This window comes from Anser brachyrhynchus, assembly GCF_964034855.1.
Source record: "Anser brachyrhynchus genome assembly, chromosome: 2".
NCBI lineage: Eukaryota > Metazoa > Chordata > Aves > Anseriformes > Anatidae > Anser > Anser brachyrhynchus.
This window is the reverse complement of record NC_137695.1, coordinates 66,001,990-66,019,100: the sequence shown is the minus strand read 5'-3', so window position 1 is coordinate 66,019,100 and position 17,111 is coordinate 66,001,990. Positions and strand designations below refer to the sequence as shown.

The 17,111-nt window shown below is 45.9% G+C and overlaps 1 protein-coding gene across 5 annotated transcripts in view; it reads left to right on the top strand.

Moving 5' to 3' along the window:
• The first annotated feature begins 5,776 nt into the window (after nucleotides 1-5,776).
• The window catches only part of HIVEP1 (HIVEP zinc finger 1), a 123,810-nt gene continuing 112,475 nt past the window's right edge, over nucleotides 5,777-17,111 (top strand). For 3 of the 5 annotated variants that reach the window (XM_080581060.1, XM_080581059.1, XM_080581055.1), the window contains exons 1-2: nucleotides 6,457-6,727; nucleotides 8,551-8,697. In XM_080581060.1, coding sequence (XP_080437186.1) covers nucleotides 8,658-8,697 — 40 coding nt within the window. In that variant the 5' untranslated portion in view covers nucleotides 6,457-6,727; nucleotides 8,551-8,657. Of the gene's footprint in view, nucleotides 5,922-6,456; nucleotides 6,728-7,141; nucleotides 7,685-8,550; nucleotides 8,698-17,111 lie in introns of those variants that run through there. The other 2 variants (XM_080581056.1, XM_080581057.1) reach the window with 2 other exon arrangements.

Here is a 17,111-nt window from a genome sequence, read left to right as displayed (position 1 = left end):
GCCTGGGTCTCATGCACGTGGCTTGGGCATGGTGCTACAGCCTCAACAGAGCTTGTGGTACTGAAGGAGACCTCACAGGGACTCTGCGAGAAGGTGTCCTCCTCAGCAACTGCTTCGCTCCGTGGCTGATCTCAGGTTCTGTGACCAGATATATGAGACCTGGTGTGCTGGGAAGGAAGAAGAAAGGCTGAATAAATGTCCGCGAAAATGTCTGGTTAATAATACCTGAGAAGGTTTGAAGCTCTGTCAGTAAATTATGCCCTGTATCACTTCATTAAGCTGGAGCTGGACAGACTTGCCCAATTTCTTGATGGCCATCACACACAGCTGCGGTACACAGGAGAAGTAAGAAGTAAGATTGGGCCAAAATTCCTCACTGGAGCATTTTTCCACCGCATAATGCCAGTTTGTCCAAATGGGAAGGAACTGAATCAATATACAGGACAACAGAAAAGCAATGCCCCTTTCGGACACCCTGGGAGTGGAGATGGGGGACACTGCTGCCAGGCCCTGAGCAGGGAGGTGCTCAGAGCAGAAGGCATGTGGCCAGGCCCCTGCTGGCGTCCCTGCCTGCCCCCAGGAAAGCGCCTGGCTGCTGCTGACAAGGGCAAGGTGCAGGTATCTGGGGTGACAGTTACTGCTGGAGAAAAGTGGAAAAAATGACTGCCCCTGGCAGCAGCAGATGCTGCCCTATCTCTCCGGCCTTGCTGTAGGAGTGCAGCCCTGGAAATGCTCCAAGCACCAGCTTGTACCAGGTAAGCCACGATCCTCCAGTTCTTCTGACTGATTTGGGCTGAATGAGGAGCCTCAGAGCACAAGCTATTAGATGGCAATTCTCTTAACAAACCCTTTATGTTAATTCAATAAAGGCTGCTTATGTAATTTCCCTTCTCTGAGAAAATTTCAACTTTTATAGAGAAATGGTGGTCAGTCTTTTTTTCTTTCCTTTTCAGGACTTCAGAAGTTACCTCAAAAATTCCCTGAAGCCTTAATAATAAAGATTCTCCGTCATGTGTCGGGATGTAATGTACAATATAAAATTTTCACATTTGATGCTCAACACAGTTAAATTTACCACAGTGCTTCGCATTCAATATATACCAAGAATTCTAGCAAAATCACATACTGTTCAACTAGAGATTTATCACGGGGTGCTTAACAATGAATTATTTAAAAGTACCTAATGTATCATGGTTTCTTGAGAGCCTAATGTGTGCATGTGTATATATTTATACATAAAATACCTGTGAGCCATTATAGAATACCAGCTTCTGAGCGTAGGGGTTTCAAGTGTAAATCTAGAGGATGTTTAAAAATAGGTACCCTCCTGAAAATGCAGTGGAGTTTTAACAGGAAAAAAGCCTTAATCTTCACTGTTCAGATATACATGCAGTCATTTAAAAGGAATCTGTATCCTGTAGGGCTTCTTTTCGGTGAGATTTTTAAAAGTATCTAAATTCTGCCATGAAAGTTTTTTTCAACATGCTTACTGATGTGGCATTTTAGATGTTGCTGAAAACTTTTTAAAAAAGTTCTCTCATTTGCAGGTTTGAGAAGATTACTACATGCCTCCTACCAGCAAGCGTACATAGTACTTTTTCCCAACGTGCTGTGCTGAGTGGGTATGCACTTCCTTTTTACTGATGGAAAAACAGACAGAAAAAGATGAAGTGATCTGCCCAAGCTTACACGGCCAGGAAAAAAACAGCCCGTTATGCTGTCTTTTCAAAACTTTCCCAGGGCTGCTCTGGGGAGCAGATTTTCTGCCACCCTTGATATGAACTGGAGACTACTCTTTGGGTCCTACCCCTGCTCAGTCGGGGTGCACAGGCTGAGGAGCGGCAGCAGCTCATGGCTGCTTCTCTGGCCGCTTCTCCAGGTCATGGTGGGAACAACCTCATGGGGTCAGACTTCCAGTTCTGTGTTGTGTCCTCTGACCCAAATCACCTTTTTTATGTTCTAACTGGCACCATTTGATAAATATGAGGACCCCACTGTCCTCTTCTCCCTCATCAAGGAGCCGCTTCCTATTCGCCACCTCACTGGGTTGCTCTGGAAGGACACTCGTGCTTGTCTGCAGAGGAAGGGCACTGGTTATACCTCTATACATATCGGTGAGCAAAGAGGGATGGATTTTCACATTGCTGGATGGGATGCAGTTTTACTTCTTTCACAGTTTCCTGCTGTCTGTCGTTCCATCTTGCAGGCCAGAGCATCTGCGTTGAACTTACTCAGGACCTTGCAAACAGATGGATGGCCTGGGACTTCCTTTGGCACCTGCAACAGCTGTGGTGGGTCCTTGTTCTCAGGCTTCTTATGTGGAAGGGCAGTATCTGATTCTTCCTCCCTTATGACATGGTGACAACAACCTGAAGCTTTCCGGCAATGGGTAGAATAGGAAGGAACAAGATGGGTGAAGGACAGCTAAAGATGCCAAGAGGAGGTCCAGAGCTAATTTCAGAGGTCACTTGAGCTCAGGTTTGTGACTGGTCAGATCTGGTGGACTAGTTTCAGCTATCAGCACCTGGGGGGTCAAATTCATCATATCAGCGTGCTCAGGCTAATGGCAATTCTGTTCTTCAGCAAGTCAGAACCCTAATTCTGAAAGCCAGAGGGGGAAGATGAGGAAAGCCCCTCTCAAAGAGTTCATCTTTTTCTTCTCTGACAAGAGGCAGTGGAATGGAGTATTTTTCCTAAGGAAAAATACCTGATGTAGCTGGTTAGAGAGCCTACCAGGGGAAGTGCCCCGCTAGACCTTCTGTTCACAAACAGTGATGGACTGGTGGGAGATGTGGTCGTCGGGAGCTGTCTTGGGCAGAGTGACCATGAAATGGTTCAGTTCTCTATTCTTGGCGAAGTCAGGAAGGGGACCAGTAAAACCGCTGTCTTGGACTTCCGGAGGGCTGACTTTGAGCTGTTCAGGACACTGGTTGGCAGAGTCCCTTGGGGGAGGTTCTGAAGGGCAGAGGAGTCCAGGAAGGCTGGGCACTCTTCAAGAAGGAAATCTTAATGGCTCAGGAGTGGTCTGTCCCCACGTGCCCAAAGACGAGCCGACGCGGAACTAGACCGGCCTGGCTGAGCAGAGAGTTGTGGCTCGAGCTTAGGAGAAAAAGGAGGGTTTATAATCTTTGGAAAAGAGGGCGGGCTACTCAAGAGGACTATAAGGATGTTGCGAGGCTGTGCAGGGACAAAATTAGAAAGGCCAAAGCTCATCTGGAGCTCAATCTGGCTACTGCTGTTAAAGGTAACAGAAAATGTTTTTACAAATACATCAACACAAAAAGGAGGACTGAGGAGAATCTCCATCCTTTACTGGATGCGGGGGGAAACTTAGTTACAAAAGATGAGGAAAAGGCTGAGGTGCTCAATGCTTTCTTTGCCTCAGTCTTTAGCGGCAAGACCGGTTGTTCTCTGGATACCTGGTACCCTGAGCTGGTGGAAGGGGATGGGGAGCAGAATGTGGCCCTCGCTATCCATGAGGAAATGGTTGGCAACCTGCTACGACACTTGGATGTACGCAAGTCGATGGGGCCAGATGGGATCCACCCAAGGGTACTGAGCGAACTGGCGGAAGAGCTGGCCAAGCCACTTTCCATCATTTATTGGCAGTCCTGGCTATCAGGGGAGGTTCCAGTCGACTGGCGGCTAGCAAACGTGACACCCATCTACAAGAAGGGCCGGAGGGTAGACCTGGGGACCTATTGGCCTGTTAGTTTGACCTCAGTACCAGGGAAGCTCATGGAGCAGATTGTCTTGAGTGTCATCATGCGGCACTTGCAGGGCAACCAGGCGATCAGGCCCAGTCAGCATGGGTTTATGAAAGGTAGGTCCTGCTTGACAAACCTGATCTCCTTCTATGACCAAGTGACGTGCTTGGTGGATGAGGGGAAGGCTGTGGATGTGGTCTACCTTGACTTCAGTAAGGCTTTTGACACCGTTTCCCACAACATTCTCCTCGAGAAACTGGCTGCTCGTGGCTTGGACTGGCATATGCTTTGTTGGGTTAAAAACTGGCTGGATGGCTGGGCCCAAAGAGTTGTGGTGAATGGAGCCAAATCCAGTTGGAGGCCGGTTACTAGTGGAGTCCCCCAGGGCTCAGTGCTGGGGCCGGTCCTCTTTAATATCTTTATCGATGACCTGGATGAGGGGATCGAGTGCACCCTCAGTAAGTTTGCAGACAACACCAAGTTAGGTGCGTGTGTCGATCTGCTCGAGGGAAGGAAGGCTCTGCAGGAGGATCTGGATAGGCTGGACCGATGGGCTGAGGCCAACTGTATGAAGTTCAACAAGGCCAAGTGCCAGGTCCTGCACCTGGGGCGTAACAACCCCAAGCAGAGCTACAGGCTGGGAGATGAGTGGCTGGAAAGCTGCCTGGCGGAGAAGGACCTGGGAGTACTGGTTGATAGTCGGCTGAATATGAGCCAGCAGTGTGCTCAGGTGGCCAAGAAGGCCAACAGCATCCTGGCTTGCATAAGAAGCAGTGTGGCCAGCAGGTCTAAGGAGGTGATTGTCCCCCTGTACTCGGCTCTGGTGAGGCCGCACCTCGAGTACTGTGTTCAGTTTTGGGCCCCTCGCTACAAGAAGGACATGGAGGTGCTCGAGAGAGTCCAGAGAAGGGCAATGAAGCTGGTGAGGGGTCTGGAGAACAAGGCTTACGAGGAGCGGCTGAGGGAGCTGGGGTTGTTTAGCCTGGAAAAGAGGAGGCTCAGGGGAGACCTCATCGCTCTCTATAGGTACCTTAAAGGAGGCTGTAGCGAGGTGGGGGTTGGTCTATTCTCCCACGTGCCTGGTGATAGGACGAGGGGGAATGGGCTAAAGTTGTGCCAGGGGAGGTTTAGCTTGGATGTTAGGAAGAACTTCTTTACCAAAAGGGTTGTGAGGCATTGGAATGGGCTGCCCAGGGAGGTGGTTGAGTCGCCATCCCTGGAGGTCTTTAAAGGACGTTTAGATGTAGCCCTTAGTGATATGGTTTAGTGGAGGACTTGTTAGTGTTAGGACAGAGGTTGGACTAGATGATCTTGGAGGTCTCTTCCAATATAGACGATTCTGTGATGCTCTTTGAGGGTCCCATCCTCCCATGAATCTCTAATTAACAATGGCAAGGAACATCACCTCAGCCTTACTGTCCGGCTGCAGACTAGCCTAGCGGGTTGCAAATGGATTATCCTCTTGGCTTCTGCCTCCAGCAGGGAGCCCACCACTGCTGCAAGCCACACATGTTTTCAAGGTGGAGATTAAGGGACCTGAAGAGGGAAAAAAGGCTGAGACTGTGACCAAAAGCTCTGGTTTCATGTCTGTACCCCGCTCTGCAGTGAGTGACTGCCTCTCCCCACCTTGGTTTCTCCTGTGTGAAAGGCAGCACTCGTGAAAGCCTCCCATGATCAAATATAGCTTGAAAGAGGGCCCCCTGCAAAACTGGGGGCTCTCTGGAAATGGTGGTCAGCAGGGGCTGGTCTGGGTGCTACAAACTTCCAGGCGAAGAGGCTGCTGGGCGGCTGGAGGCCAGGGGAGTGCAGGCGTGGGAGCGGGAGGAGGCATTAAGTTATTTCGTTGGGGTTTTATACGCTGAGGGTGGTGTGCGCTGGGGCTGACGGAAAACTTGAGTGGTTCCGAAAAGCTGCCAACACCTTCCCCCCTCCCCCCCCAATAAAATAAAAATAAAAAAAGAAGGGGGGGGAGCACAGACACCCCCCCAAAGACACCCTCCTCTCGGCGCTGAGAGCCCCGCCCTCCCTGTCCCTCTCCGCACGGGGGGCCGTCCCCATCCCCCACCCCCCCCAGTCCCCATCCCCACCCCCGCATCGCTCCCCCGGGCCAAAAAAGGGGCAAGCCCGACGCGCCTCCCCCTCGGATTTCCTCCCCCGCCCACTGGCGGCGGCGGAGGGGCTCGGCGCCGGCATGGAAAGTTGGGGGGTGCGGGGGTGAGTACCCCGGAGGGGCGCGGGGGGTGACGCCCCGGTGGGGACGGGCGGGAGGGCGGGCGGACGGAGGGAGGGAGGGAGGAACCTCCGGGGTCCTCCGCGCTGCGTGGCCGTGCCGGTGCCCCGGGGGCCGGCAGGAGGCAGGGGGGAGCGCGACCGACGGCAGTGGGTTTTTTTTTGTGGTTTTTTTTTTTTTTTTGGGGGGGGGGGTAACTTTTGGGGTGGGGGGGTGAATGGTGAGGGGGCATCTGGTGCTTAATAGGGCTGCTCTTGGGGGGGGGTCCCCCATTATAGGGGCCGGGGGCGGTCCCCGCACCGGGAGGGGAGGGGAGGGGAGGGGAAGAAGTGGGGGGGACAGGGTGTTCGCCGCCCCTCCCCCAGCGGCCCGCGAGGAAACCCCCTCGGTGACCCCTCCCCCACCTCCGGGCTCGGGGGGGAGGGAGGGCAAAGGGGGGCGGGGCCGGGAGACCCGGTGACGTCACCCGCTTCCTGCAATAGAAAGTGAGGGAGGGTAACGCCCCCCCACCCCCCCGCGAGCATCCCCCCTTCCCCTCCCTTCCCCTCCCTGCCCCGGTCACGGCGCGGCTCTCCCCGAGGGGAGCCCGGGGGGGCGGAGCCTGGCGGGGGGGCCACGGCGCGAGGAGGAGGAGGAGGAGGAGGAGGAGGAGGCAGGCAGGCCGTGCGAGGCGGCGCCGCTGGGTCATGTTTGTGTTTGAGGCTGTCAAGTGAAGGAGGCTCCCGGCCTCCCCCCCCCCCACACACATCCCCCTCCCGCCGGCCTCCCCGCCGCCATCAGCCTCCGCCAGGTTTGCAGCGGGCCCCGGGAGCGGGAGGGGAAAGGAGGGAGGGAGAGGCACCGATAGGGGTTGGGGGGGTACTGGACGGGCTCTGCTTCCCACAACCCCCCGTGGGGCCCCCCGTGTTTGTTTTTTTTTTAAATTTAATTTCTATGGTGCTGTTGTGTCCTCCCTTCCCCCCTCCCCCCCCCCCCCCCCCAAGTGCCCGGCGTGTGCGCAGCGCTTTGTTCGGCGCGGCGTTGCGGAGGGGTTTTCCCAGGCTCCTCCCTCTCTCTTCATTCATGTTTTTTTTTCTTTTTTTTTTTCCTCCTTTCTCATTTCCTTTCCTCCCCTTCCCCTCCCCCCTCCCTATACCCCCCCATTCCCCCCTTCCCCTATATCCCCTCCACTTCTGCGCCCCCCCCTCCATCTCTGTCCCCCCCAAAGTTTGATCCTGGTTTTCCCCTCCTCGAAATGTCCCGGCGAGGAGCCCCTGGGGCAGAGCCGGCAGCCCCCAGCCCTCCTTTGTGCCAGCCTCTTCCCCTGCCTGGCTCCTCTTCCTGCTGCAACAGACAAAAGAAGCGTTAAAAATTAATGCTCGTGCTCCCCAGCGGCCTCTAGACCGAAGGGGTGGCGGCGAGAAGTCTGCTTGAAGGGGGTTTGAATTTCGTTTTTATAAAAAAACAAAAATAAAACAAACAAAAAAAAACTTCGCCTGGCTTAACGCCCCCCCTCCCCCCCCAAGTTAATGCTTAAATGCTAAAAATCCTACATGCTTCCTCCCTTAAGTAGCTCTCTGTAATCATCTTGTCCATATTAAGGGCCATTGAGGGGTTTGTAGAAATTCAGGGAAATTCTTCCGTGTGTTAATTAAGAAAATCTCACTATCCGAGGTGGTATTGCTATAAAAAGAAGTGATCGGCATTTCGATTTGTTTAGCTGGAACAGGGGGATTACACCACTTGTTTTCTCTTTCATAAGATCTGTGTAAGTAGTTTGCTATAGGTCTGGGGGGATTTTGGAAATTAAACAAACTGCTCTTTAAACTGGGAGTAAATCGTAAGAACATCTGAAAAGTGAGAAAGCTTTGTTAACGTTGAATAAGGTGTAATTTTGGGGATGCACATGTGGGTCGGTACCATTTCAGTACAAAATCTGGTGCGTTGGCTGTTGAAAAAATATTTAAAAAATTCCCCCATCTGTGGGGTTTGTGCATGCTTGGCCTTTGCTGGCTGCAGCCTCCCGCAAATGCGGGGACTGTTGCAGCTAGCTGGGAGGGTGGCAGGGCAGAAAGTGGCTATGCAACAGCTTGTAGCTGGGTCAGGGGCCCATGTGGTTCTGTTCTGTTCATGGTATTTTACCAGAAACCTCCCCTGAGGAGTTCCTCTGGACCTGCAAGCCCCAAGTGGGGGAACCCGAGGCTTCCTTGTGTTGTAGATAGGGTGGATTATTGTTGCTGCAGTCTGTGTTTGTCCTTCACTCTGCCTTCTCCCCGAGAGAAGAGCGTGTATTATCTTAAAGCCTGATGTCAAATTTTGTTTAGTTTTCCAGAATTATTTACATGGGGCACAAGTTTTTGGAAGACATTTTCTGGCTAGAAAACAGCTGACGAATGTGGAAAAGTATCTTAGTTTTCTCATGCCTCCTGAGTAATCCCAAAAGGAGTTTCACCCTCATTTAATTTTCTTACGGTAGTGGAACATCTTGCTCCATAAAGGGATGGATACAGAAATATTTCTTGGTCATCGCTAATTTCCATAACTGTTTTAGGGTGAAAGGGAGCTGATAAGTATCTTTGTTTTCCTTCTTAATGCTGTATACATCTCCTAACTTCTCTCTTTTATTTTTTTTAGCATGTGGATTAATTTACCCCTTTGACAAGTTTATGGCGCTGCCATCTCTCTGCTTGCTGTACTCTTCGTTTCTGAGAGGAAAAAGTGGTATAAGAGATTAGAGGAAAATGCCGCGGACAAAGCAGATACATCCAAGAAATCTGAGAGGTATGTAGCTCTCCACAGAGAGAAAAAGTGTTTGCGAAACTTGGTTGCGTTTCCAGTTATGAGGCTGAAGAAATGTGTACTTATGAAGTCTGTTTTGACCCCAAAATATCTTGCCAGCAAATTCTAGGAGTAATCCAGGATGCTTCTCTAATATTGAGAGAAATAAGTGGGATCTGTTCTTATTGCTGTAGTGTGTGTGCACGACTGTGTTCTTGATATCCTCCAGATTAGAGCAATAATAAGTAGCTTGAACTCTGAAAAAGCAAAAGATGACACAGTTTCCTTGCCAGAAAATTTACAGTTGAAATATACCGGGAGATTGGAAGTGTTTGCAATGTAAAATGCAGCCTGAGATCTGGCTGCCAGTCATTGTTTTTCTTGATAGTAATTGGTTTGGCTTGCTTTGGAGGGGATCAGTCTCTCCCGTGTGTGCCTTCCCACTATTTATCATCTCTGTCGTCCATGCTACCACAGGAATCACTCGGTATGACCTTGGTCTCCTCGCTGGCCTGCCTTCACGCAGCTGAGCTTACTGGCTGCAGAAGGGAGCAAGTGTGTAACGGACATGCTCCGCAAACTGACAGGCTGAGATGTCCAGGTGGCTCCTGGAACAAAATCCTGGCATGCTTAACAGAGCCCAGGATGGGCAGATGAATGTGAGCAATCCGATCCTTTGATTATTTGTTGCTGTCGTGGTCAAAGTGGCCCTGGGGGAATTAAATGAGGGGAAAAATATAGATTAGTTGAAAAGCAGACATGTATGTGGAAGGAAGACAAGCTTCCACCGTCGGCCTCGTATGTAGCTGTTGGGAGAACATGTTTCCACGTGCACCCCCCTCACGTGGCTGTCATCAGCTTTCTTAAGGTGAATTTCACTGCTGTGGTAGGCAGGGAAGCATCCCTTCAGAAAATAAAAGCAAGGACAGAACCACAAATGTCAACATAAACTTCTAATGGCAGGAACAGCATTTGAACTTTTTTTTAAAAAAAAAAAAAAAAAGCTCCAAAACCCAACAGTCATAAGCACGTGTTTCACTTAGTTTACAATTGAGAGGCTCTTAAGTGCTAGTGTATACAGCTGTATCAAAAACCATGGGGGTCTGTGAACTGTGTCACTGCTACCAGTAAGCATCTCTGCTGCAGAGGATGTTTTTGCAGTGCCTTCACTCAGGAAATGTGGAACAGGGTGATGGATAAACCTCCATCACGGATCAGGAGAGGGGAAAAAGCAGCAGTGGGCACCTTGCAGTGCCTTGCATTTAGGTGATGCCACTTACCATTCTAACTGAACTTAAAGCAATAAATTAGACCCCAAGTTTCAGTATTGCTGCTTACCAAGTTGCTGATGTAATTGATGTAATGTTTGCCAATCAAATATAAAAGTGATCTAATTTTAGTGCTCTGGTATCCACTCTTGTACTGCTTTGAACTTAATAGGAGTTAAGTCTACTGTAAAGCTTTTTTGTAGCTTTGTATTCATTTAACTGAAAACATTTAAAATAAATAATCTAATTAAACTCTTAATCGTGTAAGAAATAAATTACTTATTTTTTGCCTTGCATAATTTCCCCAGTCATTTAGCTTTTATCACCCCTCTAATAGCAGTTTTTATCAGTTTCTGTTTTTCTACAACTAGTAGAGGTTTTTGAATAAATTAAGGTGGGTTAAATGTTGGGAGGGGAAATAGAGGTATACAGTGAGCCCATAATTTGAAATGATATTGGAACCTCTTATTAACAGTTAAAAATGATTGTTGAAACTACATAGGTGCTGAGAACTTCAACGTGTTGTAAGCATTTATTGCTACCGTAGGTTATTAGAGGTGAAGTGATTTGAAAAATCAGTTTACTTCTCATTAGTGATGCCCTATTTCCATTTTTAGTCTTGATAATGAGGAAAACTGGATTTCAGTTTTAGTTATTTTATCAGTCTCTGAGAATACTCAGAAAATGCTGAAAACCTCGGGTTTTGATGGATTTTGAGGAGGCTGAAAGATTGTATAGCTCTGCTTTCTGGCAGTTTACATTTGTGTATGGAAGGTTAGACCAGACTTAAATTGGGAGTCTTAACCATTAAAACTTTTAAGTATACATTGTAGATGTGATGTTTAATTTATGCTGATTGGTACAGATAATAACTAGATCTGCAAAAAGAATACACGTCTGTGGTCTAAGGTGGAACTCAGCAAACTCTGAAATTTTATAACCTTTGGAAGACAAAGATGTAAGGTTAAGTAGCTTTTATTTTTAGGATAAAAGTTATGTTTACATTGTCTACACCTAATTATTACTATCTGAACTATGTACAAAGAACACGGTAACCTTACCTGGCTTCTCCCTTCCTTGTCTCAACCCCTCTGGTTGCCCCATCGCAGTCAAGTTGCCAGTAGCTTTACCATGTCTGGAGCCCATCAATGTTTATCTTTTCTAAGAGAGCGCTGCTGAACAACCCTTGACACTGTCTATCCACTCTGCTGTGCATCAGACGAGTTACTTGGTTTGTACTTGCAGTCCAAGTCTGCCTCGAGAGTAAGCAACCAAGTCCAAGAACCTAAAGTATGTACGCAAATTCTAAAACAAACGCAAACCCATGACTTTACTTCTCCCCACCCCGTAAAAAAGTTAATTTGTGATTTTCATCAGCACAGAAATAAGTTTTTTAAAGTTTTAATATTGCCTGTGCTTACTGTAAGCAGCTTTATTGTCTGGGGAAAATGAAATGGCATTGCTTAATACGTAGATCTAAATGTAAGAATTTGGCAAGTAACCTGAAGGCTCTTCTTTTTGTGTCATGGCTCTATTTTACTTATTTTGTACGCTTTTGAGAGAGCAGACAGTCTTTGACAAATTAGAAGTGTCCCTGAAGTGTTCCACAGTGAAGATCAAGTTTCTTTTTGTGTGTGTGTGTGTTTTTGTGTGTGCTGAGGTCCCCTACCCTCACCCCCTATCTTGTCTTTTGCTGTCTGTTTATAGATGAGTCAATACAGTATATAGTATAGTTAGTATACTAACTAATTTTACAGCAGGAAAAAACAAAACAACAACAACAAAAAAAAAACACAACAAACTGTTATCAAGAGGGCAGGATATAGGAAACATTTCTTTGTAAATAAATTAAAAAAGAAAATGAAATTAGTTGGCTCTTTGTTTTCATGACTGTGTGCTTGTCACATGGTTTTAATGCCTGACTGCGGCTGAACGAGCGTGTTATATCTGATGCCTTATGTCAATAAGGCATCTGCTGTGCTGTGCTCGTTTCATTATTTTGTTTAGACGTGTCAGTCTTCCCGGCTTCTTGCTGCAAATACATCCTCAAGTAAAAAATGTTAGCATCACCAGTGGACTGCCTTGGTAAGGGCTGTTGTGCATGGTATCAGACTTGCATGTCTCCTGACTAATTTAATAATAATTGTAGCCATCCCCAGAAGTGGCTAAAGTTGGAGATAAATTATGTTTTTGCGGGTCTCAAAAGGATATGATTTGAATGCATTCAAGTTCCAGAAAATACTTCGTAGTTTCAAAAACGAAGGCTAAAGGCATGCCTGGGAAAAGACTGGCATCTATCTGAGTTACCAGTCAGCTGTGCAACTGAAATGGAGCAAATAAGCAGGCGTTCCTGACCTTGTTTTAGTCTCTTAAAAAAAAATAATAAAAAAAAAGCTAATCTCAGACACATTATCATGTTGTTAACGAAAAGCATTGTCATCTCCCCCAGAAAAGGAGTGTGTTGTGAAAGAGGAAAACATCCATCTCATTCAGGAGGGAGGCTGGAGAAAGTACTGCTTGCCAGACATCCAGAGGTCATTGGTCCTAAATTTACTTTATTTGTTGTGTTAAGTTTTACATAACTTGTAAAAGACTATTTTGCATGCAGTCACACCATATATTTACATGGCCAGTTGATACACGGATGTAACAAAACATTTCACAGAAGCAGTAATGTATTCCCAGAAGTACAGTTACATTAGAGAATCATGCTTTTAGCAGAGCTGAGTGGGCTTGGTTTTGTTGTCAGATGGTTCTGAGGATATAGGAGGAAAAACAACTCATGTTTTTGTTTACTTAGGCATACCCAATTGCAGAGTTCAAATTGAAAACTTACTTATTATCTGTGCAGTGTTCAGCACAGTGCTCTGATGCACTAGTACAAAAATGTAACAAATATTTTTAACTTTGTCTTTTTCCTAGACAAGCTTCTCTTTATTTTTAGGAATATAAATTGTTGCTGTTTCTACTTTTTCTTCTCAATCAAATATTTCCATTCCAAACAAATGGTGGATGGGCCCATAAAGTTCAAGATCTGTTTTCAAAGGTTTTAACGCTTTGTAGTTGTTAAAGAAGTGCAGGTATAATATAAATTGTGTTGTTCAATAGCTTGATAGCTTTGCTGTAATCTGAAAAGTGTGCCTAAGTTGGCTGGAAAGCTGGATACGTTCTGGGTCCGATGATTTCCACAAGAATGAAGTATCTGATACTTCTTAAGTGTAATTTAGTAAAGGCTCTTGGAGTTGGTTTAAAATTTTAATGTGCTTTCAGTAATGAAATAGGCCTGTCTACATTGAAAACTGACAGGTTAACATTTCTCATTAGTGTTTGGTCATGTCATCTATAAAACCTGAGAAGTGATCATTGTGCTGTGCTTTAACTCATGATTTTCATCAAAGGATTTGCAAAGTCTTCATTTTTATTTTTTTAATATTTTTTTAAGACTCACTTCTGTAACTTGCGCTTGCTCAGTTCAAAAGAAATGTTCAGGCATTATATTTGACTTTTGGGCCATAGTGCTGTTTCTGACAGAAAAATGCTTTAGGGTATTTCTGAGGCTCCGTTGTTGTGGTGTTGGTACACCACAAGTGCTGGTGTGTTGTGCCCTGTAGCGTACCCATAGACATCCCTAAAGACACTGTAGAGAAAGTCCAGATAAGTATTTTGCTCAAACTTATGGAGCATGTGTGATGCAGGTGGAACAAGAAGTCAGAGCTTTGACTTGGTGACTTTATTATAGAAATCCCCATTCATTTGGCAGCAGTTATGGTTTCTGTGTGTTGGGTTGTTTCCAATACCTGAACAACTAAAAAGCCAAAATCTCCCTCATGAAGGTAGAAGGTACAGGTGGCTCTGTAGGTATGCTGTCAGCCAAAGTGCCAGAAGATCCTCCCACAATGCAATGCATAGACTTTGCATGTATCTCTTGTAGGCCACGGAAGTAGTCTCTCTGTGCCTCGTGTTTCTTGTCTGGGGTGTGGAATGATAATATTTCTCTATTTTTGCGGGGATTTGTTTTACCTGTTTGGAGTGTGAGAACTTCACGCTGACAGTTGTTTCCTACTGTGCTGTATAAATGTCCTTGCACCTTAGAGAGCTTCTTGGCTGCAACCCGTAAATTCTGTTGTAATGTGAATAATATACATCTTTACGTTTGAAAAACTGTCTGAAATACACTGCAGTGTATAAAGGCTGGATTTAAAGCTGTGGTTTGCCACCCTTTTTCCCCTTACCTGTCCTGTCCCCATCTCCCTGTTATATATCCCAAAATTTGATCATCTAAGTGTTTTTTTGACTGGGTCTAGTCCTATTTGCTGTGCAGGATGGTTGGGCCCCTTACATCAGTGGTCACAAGCAATGGAAAAATGTCTGCTGAGAGGGGATTGCAAGAGAGGAAAGAATGGTAGGGTGGATAAGACTGTACTGCCTTGAGAGAGCTGCGTTTTGTTCCTGCCTCTGCTTCCAAGCTTCTTGTGTGAGGCTGAGCAATTCTGTTAAACCAGATTTTTGCAGCCAACTGGTAATCGTGTTCTGCATTTTGCCAGAGCTGAGATGCCAAGGCACAAATTCTGAGTTTCTGCAACTGCAGTTGGTCCGCTTATTTCCAAGTTGTAGATGTAAAAGTGCTAAGTACCTTTAAAAAAAAAAATCATGGGCTAGGTGACCTGAGATTAGTCAAAACTTTTGGCAAATCTGTTAATCTCTCCATGCTTTTGTCTCTTGCCTGTAAACTGGAGATACAAGCACCGCATCAGCTTCTAAGGGTTCGAAAGATAAAGTTGTCAGTGTTGTGAAGCAGCTGCTCGGTGGCTAAACAACAGAAAAGATGATGAAGAAACTGGTAGTCTTGTATTTGGCGTGTGCTGTGAATAAGGCCCAGAGCCAAACTGACTTCGTTTGGGTAAACAACCTTACTTTTGGCATTCTGTGACTTCTTAGCACTTGGCTTCACCATCTTAACATTTAGAAGATGTTCTTAAATTTGGCTTCTTAGCTGTTAAAATAGTAAACTGGAGGGGGAAAAACAAAACAAAAAACCAGAAAACCCAAGAAAATCCATCTTATTGAACTGCAGCACTTCCCATGTGAGTCACCACCACAGTGGGACCACACCATGTGGGCTGTGTACCACAGTGATGTATCCCCCGTGGACCAGGCATGAGGGAGCAGAGGGAGAAACCTCTCCCATTGGTGAGCTTTGCTGCATTTGTTCCTGGTATGAGAGCTGTTAGGGCTCTTACAGTTTTTAAATGTTTATGCCGGTTTCTGTAATATCCTTCTTCTTGTGTGTAGCGTAATGTTGCAGAGTTTGGAGCTGCTGCTGAGAAAGCCCCTGCAGTGAGGAGGGAATACTCAGTGCAGGAAAAGCCTTCAGAGAGGAACATCTTTAAGGTCATAGTTTCCCAGGTGGTTTCAAGATCACTTTAGCTATGCTAACACCGAGGGCAGGGGGTGCCTATTATGCTGGATCAGATCCCCGATGCTGCGCACCCTGAAGCCTGGGAGGGAGGAGCATGAAGACAGGCTCAGCTCAAACCCCTTCTTGCACCCCAGTGGTTCTGTCGCTTGGGCTCACAAAAGCCTGTGCCAGTGTAAGGGTCGGAAAGCCATGGGGATGGAAATGGAGGGCCCAGAGTAGGTAGAGTTACAAGATTGCCTTTCTTTCTCCCCCCTTGCCCCCCCCCCCCCTTTTTTTTTTCAAAGCTTGTATGCCAGCTTGAACTTGTGAAACTCTGCTGGAAACCTGTATTTGCTGTGTATAAATGGTAAGCTTTTTGGGATTCTTAAATTACCCAAAAATAGGTATGTATTTTCATCAGGATAACATGAGATCTATTCCTTATTCCTATCTTGTTCCCCTTCAGAAACCCCTTCTACTGACAAAATTCAAAATTGGGAAGCAACAGAGCTTCTTAATGGAACGACTTAAAGAATTTTAGTAAACCAAGAGGAAACTGAACTTTTCTTAGTTAACACATCAATTAAAAACATAATAATAATAAAAAAATGCCCCTAAAATTTGGCATACAGCTTTTATTCAGAATGGACAAAGTATGGCTGAGATTGAAATTTAAAAACAAACAACATTTAAATGCAGCTGGCACTGTCATCTCTGAATATGTGTATATTATAGATTGCTGCTTATGCATGCTAAATATTAGGAGAAGGGGATAATGCAAAGTGAGCCTGCTTGATGCAGACAGTGGCAAGAATAGGTGATTTCAGAGGGTGTTAAAATAACATTAGGAAAAGGGATAAAAGAATGGTGTTCCAGGTAAAAGGATTGCAAAGACACACCTGCAAGGATGACTTTGATAAAAAGAATGGAGGAAGCAGCTTGGTTCTGCTCTCTTGATGGCAGAAAAGAACAAATTGCTTTTTAAGGAGTAGAAATCATATCATTGTGGTTAGAATCAGGCAGAAGCTGGAAGAAATTAGTGAAGGGTCAGGTTAAAAAAAAAAAAACACAACACAATTGAATTCCTACAGACATGAAAAAGCAGCCATGATCTGGGGCTTGAAGATATCTTATAAGCCAGTTAGATGTCTTTGCAAGTAAAGTGAAGTTGAAATAATGCAGATATATAATTGTGCCTCACCTTCACATTCTCTATCTTGTTTATTTTATTTGAGCAAAGAGTAAGAAATATTACAGAATTTGGCATTTGCTGAAGTATGAGCCACAGTATGTTAGGAATGTCTCGGGGGGAAAAAAAAGAGGTTATGAAAAGAGAAACAAAAAGTAAGATTTGTTCTTAAAAAAGTAAGCAGTTGTTCTTTCAAACATTTCTATTACAACAGACAGTTGGCTCTGGGATGAAACTGAGTCAAGTTTTTTGGGCTCAGGAATAGCTACATTTTATGAGAGTCAAGCTTTCTCAGAACATTCAGAAGGATGACTTTTTTTTAAATTCTTGCAACTCAGAATAGATTTTGGTTTGCATTGAGATGTAAGGTATCGGTTTTAACATTCTGAGTGGATGGTGAACTTCCCTAAAAAAAGAAAAAGCTGCTTCCAGTATGCAACTATTAGAAATTAAAATGTAAATAACAAAATCCTAGATAGGCTACAGAGGCTTAGTTATCAGAGCCTCCTCGCAGATTTATCATCATCGACATCTTAAATGTCTGCTAGGAAAAAGGCAAAGG